We start from the raw sequence: 12,331 nt of genomic DNA, 5'->3' as shown, positions 1-12,331 counted from the left end.
GCACTGTTTGACCTTGTTGCTGGGACAGAAGGTTGTACCAGGCTGGAAGTTTGATGGGCTCGCACACCGCCATTCTGCGTAGGTGTGGAAACCATGGTTGTCTCGCCCACATGGGAGCAACTAGGATGAGCGTCATCGATTCCTTGTTCATCTTGTACACCACCTTCCTGATGAGAGGAGTTGGTGGAAAAGCGTACGCAAACATCCCTGACCAGTTCATCCACAGGGCGTTCCCTTGGGAGTCTGGCTGGGGGAACCTGGATGCAAATCCTGGGCATTGTTTGTTTTCGCTTGTGGCGAATAAGTCTATAGTGGGGAAATCCCACCGAGAGAAAAGATCTTCTACGATCTCTCTGTGAAGTACCCATTCGTGTTCTTCTGGGAGGGAGTCTCTGCTTAGAGCATCCGCTAGGGAATTGAGCTCCCCTGGAACATGTTGCGATGACAGGAAGATGTTCCGTCTGAGTGCCCATATCCAGATTTTTTGGGCAAGCTTGGACAGATTTGGCGAACGAGTCCCTCCTTGCTTGTTCAGATAGAACATGGCTGTCGTGCTGTCCGTCCGGATCTGCACCGACAGGTTTAGTAGATGGGGCTCGAACGCCCGAAGCGCTCGGAATACTGCCAGAAGCTCTAGGAGGTTGATGTGGTTCTTGGCTACTGAGTGAGACCAGAGACCCTGAGCTGTGTGGTGGAGATGGTGAGCTCCCCACCCAGTCAGGCATGCATCTGTAGTCACCACTGCCTGTATTTCGGGATCGTAAAAGGGTTTCCCCTTGCGAGATTCTCTCTTGTCCACCAGTGTAGGCTCTGTACCAGTGTTGGCGAAACGACCACTAGATCGTCCCACTGACCACTTGCCTGAGACCACTGTTTCGCCAACCATTCCTGCATGGGACGCATGCGCAGTCGCGCGTGGGGGACCAGGTAAATGCATGACGCCATCATGCCCAGTAACCACATTGCTTTGCGTACCGTTATTTGTTGACCGGACTGATAATGTGGAATTTGCAGTAGTATATTCCGAATTCTCTCTTCCGAAGGGAAGGTCAACCCTTCCTGAGTATCTAGGATTGCTCCTAGGAACTGTTTTGAGGTGCTTGGCACCAGGCTTGACTTCTTCTCGTTGATTGAGAAGCCTAATTCGTGGAGGAGGTCGATAGTCCTTTGAATGTTTGTCCTGCAAATTCCTGGGGTTTCCCCCGTTATGAGCCAGTCGTCCAGATAAGGGTACACTGGGATTGCCTCCCTGCGTAGGTGTGCCGCTGCCACCGCCAGTACCTTGATAAATACCCTTGGTGCTGAAGCTATCCTGAAGAGCAGTACCTTGAATTGGTAGTGGCGACTGTCCACCTTGAAGCGCAAGTACTTTCTGTGCGCCGGGAGCATGGAAATATGAAAATAAGCATCTTTCATATCCAAGGTTGCCATGTAATCCCCCTTTTTTAGGAGGGGGATTACCTCTTGTAGCGTGGTCATACGGAATTTTTGGGGCTTGACATACTTGTTGGCAGGCCGTAGGTCCAATACTGGGCGCATTGTCAAGTCTTTCTTTGGCACAAGGAAGTAGGTTGAATAGATACCCTTGTTTACCTGGTGTCCTGGGACGAGTTCTATCGCGTCCTTTTCTAGCAGAATGGCGATCTCCTCGAGAAGGATTTTCTGATGTTCTAGGGAGTGTACTTTTTGTCGTGGAGGATGGTTCCGGGGACGCTGCAGTAATTCTATACAATATCCTGTGGACACTGTTGACAGCACCCATCTGTCTGAGGTGATCCCTTCCCAAGCCTGGGTGAAGTTGGAAATGCGTCCCCCTACTGGGGTTGCGTGAGAAGGGACCCTGAATTGAGCGTCACTGCTTTGGTGGAGGCGTGCCACCTCCCTTGTTGGGGCTGCCTCTGCCTCTCCCACAACCTCTTTTGTTACCCCTGCCGTAACTTTGGGTAGACTGCTGGCTGTTGTTCCACTGTGCACCCTGTCCCTGGGCATAGTTGCCTCTTTGTGAATTTTGGCTGCGTGGGCGACGAAAATTACTGTTCCCCCTCTGGTTCGGGGGTTTGTTGGTTAGTTGGCCAAGGGATTTAAGTGTTTCGTATTCGTCCTTGGCGTTTTTCAGTGCGTCTTCGACCGCTTTCCCAAACAATAGATCGGGTTCCACCGGCTTGTCTATTAAAGAAGCCTGAGTTTCTGTTTTGAACCCCGACTGCCGTAACCACGCATGTCTCTTGATAACAGTACCCTCTGCTATCAATCTCCCTGCGTTGTCCGCGGCGTCGAAAGTTGCTTTCAATATGCAACCAGAGACGGCTCTCCCTTCTGCCGAGATCCGAGCCAATTGGCCCTTTAAGGGTTCCGGAGCAGAGGCTATGAGTGCCGCGACCTCTTCCCATTGATGGCAGTTGTAGCTGGCCAACAGGGTGGTGGAGTTAGCAATCCTTGCTTGGTAGGCGGACGTTGAGGCTACCTTTCTGCCAAAGCCGTAAAGTTTCTTGCTCTCCTTGTCGGGAGGAGCTTCTGACGAAGATAAGGGTGTTCCAGCTCTCTTCCGAGTGTTGGTAACCACTAGGGAGTCTGGTTTAAGATGTCCTCTTATATAGAGAGGGTCAGATTGGGCTGCCCGGAACAGTTTTTCGACCCTGGGGTTGACTGCTCTGGTGAGGTTTGGGTTCACCAGGGACGGATCTAATCTTCGTTGGATGGATTTAAGGATAGGGATGGTCTGAGCGACCGGCCTCCTCTCTCCTACCAACTCTTCTGCGAAGTCCCTTTCCTCCTGTACACCGTGGGTGTCGATGTGAAAATGTTCTGCCGCGCGAGCGAGAACCTCATTAAGGAGGGGCTGGTTATCGACTGGCGAGTCGGTAACTGGGGCTTCGTTCTCTACCGGGGAATCTACTCTGTAAATTTCCTGCTCATCTTCTCCCTCCTCCTGGTCCTCATCATCCGCATAGTATTCCGTCCCGGTTTGTTCCTCCATAATTTCAAACTCCGGGTCCCCCTCAGGGAAAGGCTCTCCTTGGTACCTGGGGTGTGGAGTAGAGTATGGAGTAGAGTAAGGCTGTACCTCGAAGGGTTCAGGTCTTTCGAACCGGGCCCTTTTACTTAGGGGGATGGGATCAGTGGAACCTGAGGGTGTGGCTCCCTGAGGGTCATACGAGAGGAAATGCTCTGGATTCTTGTCGTAAAAATCAGCAAAGGAAGACATCCTTGACATGACCCTGTCTATGTCTTCGCTGGACCATTCTTTGGAACAGGGGATGACTTTAGTGGGCAGTTTAGGGGACTTATCAAGGGTACCCTTGCTGGAAGTTGATCTCTCAGTAGACTTGGGGGGGGAAGGATGGTCTTACAGGAGTGGAAGAATGTGCTTTCCGCTGTTTCCCCCCCTCCCCGTGCGTGGAAAAATGTTTTCCCTGTCCCTTGGAGGCCCCGGAGACTTTCGACGCCTGGCGTCGAGGATCGGGAGAGGTATCTGTGTCTTTCGAGCGTGGGGGCTCGCTGGTGTTAGCTGCGGACTCCGTCTCTTGGAGCGCGGCCTGGGGGTGGAAGTCGTCTTCGTCCTCCGACGATCGAACTTCCATTAGTCTAGGGAGCGAGGCACTCTTGGCAAGAGTGGATGATTGCCTTGCGTCATGAGGCGATCTCGATCGAGAGCGCCCAGAGGACACCGAGTTGGACCGTTCTATTTGTGCCTCTTTCCGAGAAGTCGACGTCGTCGAGGTTCGGTTGGACTTAGTGTGCTTAGTGTGTGTAGGGTGTGTAGCGCTTGCGTCGCCGGGGGTCTTCCCCATAGCCGCCCTGCCAGACGACCTTCCGAGGTCGGGGACCTGCGCTCGGCTGTCTTTCGATGCCGTAATGCCCTCGCCGTCCGAAAGTACGGCGTCGCTGCCATCGCTGAAGGCGCCCTCCGCTGCCATGGCCGCCTGCCTGGCGTGGTGGGCCCAACGCTTTGTCGAACGGTCCTTGAGTGTCTTAGGTTTAAACCTACTACACGCTCTGCAGTTCGCTTCGGGGTGGTCCCTCGGCAAGCAGAGATTGCACGTGGCGTGCCTGTCGACCCAAGGGTATTTGCGGTTGCACTTGGGGCAGAATTGGAAAGGGGTACCCTCCATACGCACCTTGAGGCAGCGGGCTGATAAGTGTAGGAAATATATAAGTGTATCTATATACCAAGAGTGAAGAGTATGACCCACCCCCCACTCTCCCTACTTGCAGGGCCGAGGCCAGCGGCCTACTAGGCCCGGGCCGAGGCCAGCGGCCTTCCGAGGCCCAGATCCGTCGTGCAGCAGCCGACGGTCGGTGTCTTCTCCAGCCGTCGTCGAGGGTCGACGTTGGGGTGGGGAAGGATGTCAATAAAGAATATTAAATCTCAATTATTAGTAAAAGTATGGCTAAGGCCAGGGGACTCCGCAAGATGCTTCCGACCAGTATGGCGGAAAAAAACAATCTGAGGATCCTAGACGCGTGAGGGATCTTGGGTACAGTGGACGTCACACTAGGGATAGTATTACTGGCACGCCTGTGTCGACGCCCATTTTCGAGTTTCGAAAAACAAACTGTAATACTCCGCAGCTTCCACTAGATGTCGGCCTATGCACAGCATGTGATCTAAGCAGATTCCACAAGCCTCAGAAATATATATATATATATATATATATATATGCTTTAATTAAACACACCAATATTCAAATAACTGCCTAGACAAACTGTAGCAAAAACCAACCCTTGTGCGAAGAACACAACATGGAGATGAAAGCACTCTGGGTAATGTAGCAGGGATGAACAGAAGGACATTGCAACAGTGTCACTTTTAAAAGGATATGTCTGAGTAAAAAGGTGCAAATGGGTGGCTTAGCAGTCAAACGAGACCCAAGGTGTCCTGGGTCTCCCCAAAGTACCTTAATCAGTTCTTGGGTGATTCAGTAGTGTCAAAATGGGATTCTTGGCATCAAATCGATGTCTGTGCGCTCTTTGGCACCAGGCGGCTGTCGAGTCAGAGGGGCGGTGCCGGCTCACACGATACTGCTCAACAGCGACAACTTGCGGGTTGAAGCTGCTTTGTCAGCAGGTGATGTCAGATCGGCAGCGCCGGGAGACTTGGCAACTTTGGGTGCATAGAAGCAAAGACTGACCTTTGGGAGCAAGCTACTTAACTGGCTCAACACGTTGTTAGGGTCTTGAACAGGGTTTGGTGGGAGTTCAAAAAACCTGGAGACGATATGGCAGTGTCAAGGAGGAGATGTTGAAAGTCTCGGCAGGTCACGGATGCAGAGATGGTGGAGCTTCAGAGTTGGCGTCTTGGAACTAGGCTGGAGATGTGAAGAGGTTCGCGTTGATAGTGCCTAAACGAGCGTTGAGTTGGTTTTAGAAAGTAATGAGTGCCAGAAGTCACTATGTTGATTCTGCAAGTACAGGGGCTCTGGGACAAGAGTAGTTCTTTTGTACTTTACTCCAAATCCCAGGAGGTTAGCTTGCACCTGTAGAGGTCCTTCACCTCAAGCGAGGAGCCTGGGTACTGGTGCATCTGGCAGAGAGTGGAGATCTTGGTCCACCAGCAGTCATCCCCAATGTTCCCAAAGATCGCCTGTGTCTTGGAACACCTGCCTTCACCTCTGGGAAAGGACGTAATAAAGAACTGTTCTCCACCAACAGGGTACAAATGAACTATTCTGTTCTTAAAAGTCCAAGCTGAATTAAAGGAGGTTTGTGTGACGCCTTCCATAGAATGGGAAACGGTCACAGGGGCTTGGATAAAAGCAACCCTGCTTTAAAGGCTTCAATCCCGATTAAGGTGCCAAGAGGCTTTTGCCTTCTTGCATCATACCCAAAGTGCTCTGATCTGCGGGAAGTGGAGGAGACAGGAAGGAAATGTAAGCCTACAGAAAAATAAGATGGAGGAACCCTTCCTCGAGTCCCTTCTGCTGTGTCTAACTATTCTAACTCTACCCACTTCCCAAGCCTGCATCTTTAAAGCCCCTTTGGTACGCATCTCCTTGGTGTGATGTTGGCACTTTGGTTATGTCTTTGAAGCGTGGTTCCCAGGAGCTCCGCTCCTGAGAAATTCCTGGGCTGGAGAGAGGCATCACCCAACCTCTGAAAGGATCAAAGAGAGACATCGTCCCACCCTATTCTCCTGCTTGCTTAAGCACTAACAGGCAGTTTGGCTACACATCCACATAGACTTCCATACCTATTCTGAGCTCACAAGGGTGACATGAGTATGACACAAATCTAATGTGGCTTTAATAATTATGTGTACTATCAGTACCCATCCCAAACTCCAGGCATGGCTTACTTTTAAAGAGTACCCTGCCACAAGACAGCTAGCCTTCACAATTATTATGGACTTGAATCCCAGGTGCAGATTTAAATGCAATCTCTGTCTGTAGTGAGGTTGGTGTCACAGCAGCTGTCAAACGGGACACATGTGACTTTTGAACCTACTCTGTGCCACTAAAGAGTCTGCTCTGTGGGTGGAAAGCGAGGGAGGATCACCTGGGTACAGGGTCTTTGGGGAATGGGAGTGGGCTGCCCTTGGGAGAGACATGGTATCCCCCCTTTCCTATCACAATCAACCTGATCCTACCCCAACCTTTATGGGCTATTGTAAGCCTGTTACCCTCATTCTCCCTTATTTGGCATGTGACAGTACTGTGACAAGGAAGAGAAGACTAAGAGGAATGAACACTACCCACTTTTACCACTTAGGTACTGGGACGAGAATGCTGCCTCCAGAGCATTGAGAAGGTCAGTCAAGTCTTCCTAATTATGGTCATGCAGATCTAATTGACCAGGCACACCTTCAGCCTGTTAGAAGGCTGCAGGTACATCAAATGACACGACTGGGAAAACCCCAGTGAGAAGCAGGGAGGCCGGCCTGGCAGAGACCAGCATGGGACCCGCTCTACGAGGAGGCAGTCGTGGTGGGACTGGAAGCGAAACCAGGATGCCGGCAGACCAAGATTAAAAAGGACGCTGCCCGCATCCATTGAAAAGTAGCCAGAGGACTGGAGCGAAGAAAGAAGCATCTGGGAGGTGAGCAGGGCTTGCAATGGCAGCGTTTCCTGGCTCCAGAAGTGTAGGGGAAAAAAAGAGGGCCACCGGGAGAAGGAGCAAGACCGCCAGTGAGTGTCGGAAAGGCATGCAAGCACTGGGGAGCTCTGAAGCGGACCGCAGGCAATTGCTGATCCATGCATTTTGAATGCCGGAGTGAAAGCGAACTTATATTTACCTACAAAAGTGCATTTTGAATAACAAACTGAAAGCAAACTTATATTTAAACTACAACAGTGCATTTTTGGAAAGAAAACTTAAACCTTAAGAAACACAAGTAACTATTGAGTCGAAAGCAATTTACATTCAAAGCATATTAAAACCATTAAGCAATTTACTTGTGAAGCACAATAAGAATAACTCAAGGGGCTCACAAGAAAAAGCCCAAAAGAGTGCAACGTTGTACACAAGGCCAGGAGGACAACCAAAAGACTTTAAGTAGGAACACCTTGGTGTACAGGAGCAATTGCCAAGGAACTGGCAGGGGCTGAGGAGCCCAGGGATCCTGGTTGCGTGACCTGTAATGGGTGGACCGTGTGATCTAACAACTGCGTGTATTCATTTATTTATTTATTTATTTATTTAATGTATTTATTACTTGCCCAGACCCGCGGGTATCACGGCGAAGATTTCAATAAATTGTAGCATTTTTATACAGGGTTACAGTTACCATCACATAGTACATATTTTATACTGAATTCCAAATAAATCATGTGATCATATTTCTTATACTCAGTTACAAATGGTCGCGGTAGCAGGTCACATTTTGTTTAAAACACTAGTTGCAGATCTAGAGGTACATGCGAGCCGTAGGGACTACATTTACTGTTTTGGTTCAAAGAAAGGCGGTAAACCAGAGGCATTCTTACTAAGGTGGAGTAGGACTAGTTGAGGTTAATATTTGTTAAATAACCAAGTTTTCAGTGCTTTTCTGAAGACCAGTGAACCCTGACTACTGAAGACCCAGGATATTGGGAAAACCAACTGGTGGCTGAAGAGCCAAGGGATCCTAATTGCAGGATCTGTAATGGGTGGAGCTTGCGTTTTGACAACTGTGTCTAGACCAGTGAACCCTGAATACTGAATACCCAGTATAGTGGGAAAACCAACTGGTAAAATGAACTAAAGCTAGTACAAAAGGTGAAGTTGAAGTCTCGGGGAAGGGCACCTTAAGACTGAAAACCTGTTCATGTTGTCTTGAGAACAAGGTCTCAAAACCCCTTTTTGCTTTGAACAGTGTTGCATGACAAATGGAGAAGGGAACCCCGAGGACTATCTTGAACTATGTTGATTGTTTATTTAATAAACTATTTTAGTTTGAAATACAAGTCTGTTATCTGTGTCTTGCCTCATGATGCCTTCACACCAGTTGAACAGTTGTGATTGTCAACTTTCACTTCTTTTTCCTGGAAAACCACAGCCTGTGCATGCAGCCCCAATTCTAAACACATTGGCTAGATCTGCTGTGCCAATGACATTCTTTCTGCATGGTAGCGAGGACAGACAATAGGCTCACCCCAGGATTCCACCCTGCCACCAATCTGGGTGGGCTCCTCATAGACAACCACGTGGGTCTGTTGGCAAAGGGAAAACGGGCTACATGGTATGACCCCTGCCACTGCAAAACTAGAGCCACCAGAGCCGCACATCAGCAATTGGGTCCTTGATGAGCTATAAGGGTTAAGGCCCATCAAGGAAAAGTTGGTGAAGCATTAAAACAAAAGTGGAAAAAATTGAGCGAAGCCAAGGTAGAGTTACAGTCTAGGACATCTGGTCTCACAGCTTTGTAAGAAAGTGTATTGTGAAATAAATCTCTTGTAGGGGAATTTTTCAAAATTAAGAAAGTTAAACAGCTAGCATTGAATACTCTATTCATTGGTACAGTCATCAGGCATTCAATACATTTATTTGTAAAAGATGTTTTCAGAGTAAGTTAAAAATAAATTCAACACTATACCAATTTTCATCTGGAAGTTGTTGAACGAATGCTCGTTGATGTATTTCATTTGGTCCATTAGCCTCATGGCATAATCGGCCAGCGCCTTGATGTGGGACTTGCCGGCCTTGTCATACGTGGAGTCATTGAGACCTGAGGCTGCCATATAGGTGCTGCCAATGGTTTTGATCTTTTCGAGTTGTCGGAACTGGTCCTCACTTATAATCTGTTTGAGATCAGAGCAAATTAATAATGTACCAAACCTCTCATAACATTTTTTAGCAGTTGCAATACTTTGTAGTTGAATCAATGGGGGCACAGAAGTGTTTCCTGCCAGCACCCTGCCCTGTTTAAGTTCATGAACACCTACAGTATCCTCAAGCAATAGCCTCAGTCATCAACCTGATATAATTCAATTCCGTTATTTATAATTTTTGGGTGTGTATCTGTGGGTAGGTAGGACCAAAGGTGTAGGTTGGTGTGTGTATAGGTAGGGGGTGTGAGTGTTTGCACATGTGCGTCAATCCTTCGGCCCACGACATGGTCCCTGAACCCAGACTCAGAAGCTTAATTTCATATGCCAAGCGTAACCAAAATGTTCAACCAGCTTCATCTAAACAGATGCCATTTTTAAGATGTGTATTACAAGTTCAGATAATGGACAGAGCATACATGAATTGTGGATTTCTCAAAATAATCGCTATACAACAGACAGATTTTCGTTTATAGACCAACTTCTGACAGCATCCAAAATGTGGTGCTAAATTCTGCAGTTGTTTTTGTGATTTGTGAGCAAATTGTTGCTATAGGCAACACCACCCAATAATACATGGTGAGGATTCCCTTGCCCCCCTCCCCCAATTCCCATCGACCAATCTCCACCAGCCCAAGGCAAAGAATCTTAAGCAGCTGAGCTCAGTTTATTGAAGGTTTGGTGCAGATTTCTGAAAATGGCCCACAGTTATATGTAACCAAGTTGACCACTTCTAATACATTGACGATTGAACCTTAGCCTACAGAGCCTCTACCACAAACTCCAGCAGAGCATACATTAATTCATACACATGTTGACACATTTGGTACAAAAACGTTAAAAGCACATGCCCAGCCATGTGATTATTAAAAATGAGCATTGTAGCAAAATTATTTGACCGTCAGATCCTGTTAAATCCAACCAAATAAATTGCTTGGTATTGCCAGTCTTATAGAATGTCATCTTGTACTTTGTTGTAAACCCAGAGTAAAGATTTTTTATCTAGCAATAACTAATACGGGACACCCGCTGACTTACTTCATCAAAGTCTGCGATTATCTCATTAAGAAGCCGTAGGCACTCCACGCCTTCATTGTTTGCTTCCAGCTCCACATAGAACTCAGAGAAATTGCTGATGGAGGCAAACATGACAGCCACACACTCGCAAGACTGATAGTACAGCTCATCGTTGCGCCTCTCCCGCGCTAGGAAGTGCGCAGCCACATCCTTCGGTAAGATGTTATGCAGGAGCCGTCTGTTGTAAGCCTGGAGCTCCTCCATTTCCTCTTTCTCTTCTGTGGCCTATTTGTTAATACAAGATGGAAAGTTAGGGAGGTTATTTGCCTGCAGTTGTTTTACTAAATTACAGAAGGCATCCCCTTCATTCAATGTGATTACCTATAGTCCCTTTTCTCTCCCCACCCGATTCACAGTCATTCAGCTTGTGGACTGCAGAAACTCTAGTCATTTCATGACCATATATATAATTGGTGCTCTTTTAACACAGGTATTTCAGAGCGGTCAGACCAATATGTCCTTCTGTGTTGTAAGCTCACACCAAGGCCACATAATAGAGGGCATACACCTGGGGCCGGATTAACCAAGATCCGGGGTGTGCTGAGGGCACGGGCCACCAACACTTTTCACAGCTGCCAATATTGACTCCCCACCACCCCCCATGTTGGTCCTCTTCTTCATAGGTTGATTTACTGATGTTACATCGACAAGGTGCTTAAAATATGGAAAGGAACATGGGAGGAAACAGCTGAATTCTTGGAATGCACGCCCCAGTGTTACATTTACATCATGAGTGGGAGATTACACCGTTCACCTTCTGGGTATCAGTGATTGGCTGTAGAAGGGTCATTGCGAAACTACTGCCTTCAAAGAAGTTACAGATAAGGACAGTTTGCTACATGTGGCAGCAGAGAACCAGACAACAATCCATTTACCACTCTTCTCAGGTTAACAAAAGCCTCCTTTCTGATCCCACTAAGCAAGATGACAAAGTGAAAAATATGAAGGATAAATATAAAACACTGGGCTATGCTGATACATTTCTGGAGGAAGGAATTGCTGAACGGTTCTCCTTAAATCAAGCACAGCACAAAATATCAGCTGAAGCCTATTAAGAAAGTGGTAATAAAAACTGGAAAGCTCTCCAACTTGATAAACAACAAATAAAATCCCCAAACCACCAGTGCTGCAGTAGGATTAGAAATATACGAGACATGCTCCTCACTAGTGAAGTAAAACAGAAGGCTATAAACATTATCTTGACACAAAGGAAAGGAACAGACTCTCAAACTGTATGAATACAGATAATGTTAAAAAGGGGGGTCATCCTCTAATCTGCACTTGTAGGCAAAATGATTCTCTGATAGAATTTGATACTTCAGACAGCCGACATGAAGCTTATGCAAAACAAAGGCCTTGCGGGCCCGCCCATTTAGGAAAACACAACAGGAAAGTACAAATATGTTGGCCACAACTTAAATCAGATGCAGGATTACAGATCAGGAATTCCTCTGTGATTCAAGGCATCACTCATAAAAGACAGCATTTACCACATTCGCATTATTGGATTTGAGGGAGGGAGGACATAATTTCCCAGGGAAGCTTCTGCATCGATTTTCTTATCGGCTGTGTATCCTTTTGGAATGAATAAGGATGGACAATTGGACTGCCTCATATGATTGCTGACTGATAAATTGTTCTGTGAACAGCTTGCTTGTTTATTAACTTATCAGCGTATTGTGACAAAGTCACAGTGCTAACATCACATCCAGTGCCCAGTCAGCCCGAGAGTATTACTGACAGGACCAGCCCAGAACTCTTCCGGAACCCTGTGAGAAAGCCAACTAGTTAGGAACTACCAGGTCAAAATGAAACAGAGTATCAAGACTGCATCTCCCAAGATGCATAAGGTTTAGAAACCCAAAACCCTGAGCGGATTCTGGAAATTGTTTCAGGGATTCAGACAGAGATTTGTTATGGGGAACTAGCAGCACATCCAGAGAGGCCCCTTAGTCAAAAGGTGCAGATCATTGAAGGGAAAAACCTAATTTATCCCAACTCACTCCCCCTTG

At 47.5% G+C, this 12,331-nt stretch overlaps 1 protein-coding gene across 1 annotated transcript in view; it reads right to left on the bottom strand.

The window, feature by feature from the left end:
• The window catches only part of ADCY5 (adenylate cyclase 5), a 1,747,191-nt gene that overhangs the window by 33,602 nt on the left and 1,701,258 nt on the right, over nucleotides 1-12,331 (bottom strand). Inside the window, exons 18-19 of the mRNA XM_069616675.1 lie at nucleotides 10,281-10,544; nucleotides 9,011-9,215 (exon numbers count right to left, since the gene is read on the bottom strand). Coding sequence (XP_069472776.1) covers nucleotides 9,011-9,215; nucleotides 10,281-10,544 — 469 coding nt within the window. The remainder of the gene's footprint in view (nucleotides 1-9,010; nucleotides 9,216-10,280; nucleotides 10,545-12,331) is intronic.

The sequence above is a fragment of the Ambystoma mexicanum genome, chromosome 9, assembly GCF_040938575.1.
Source record: "Ambystoma mexicanum isolate Mex_15411 chromosome 9, UKY_AmexF1_1, whole genome shotgun sequence".
Lineage (NCBI taxonomy): Eukaryota > Metazoa > Chordata > Amphibia > Caudata > Ambystomatidae > Ambystoma > Ambystoma mexicanum.
Note: the sequence above shows the minus strand (reverse complement) of the source record. Positions and strands in the feature narration are given on the sequence as shown.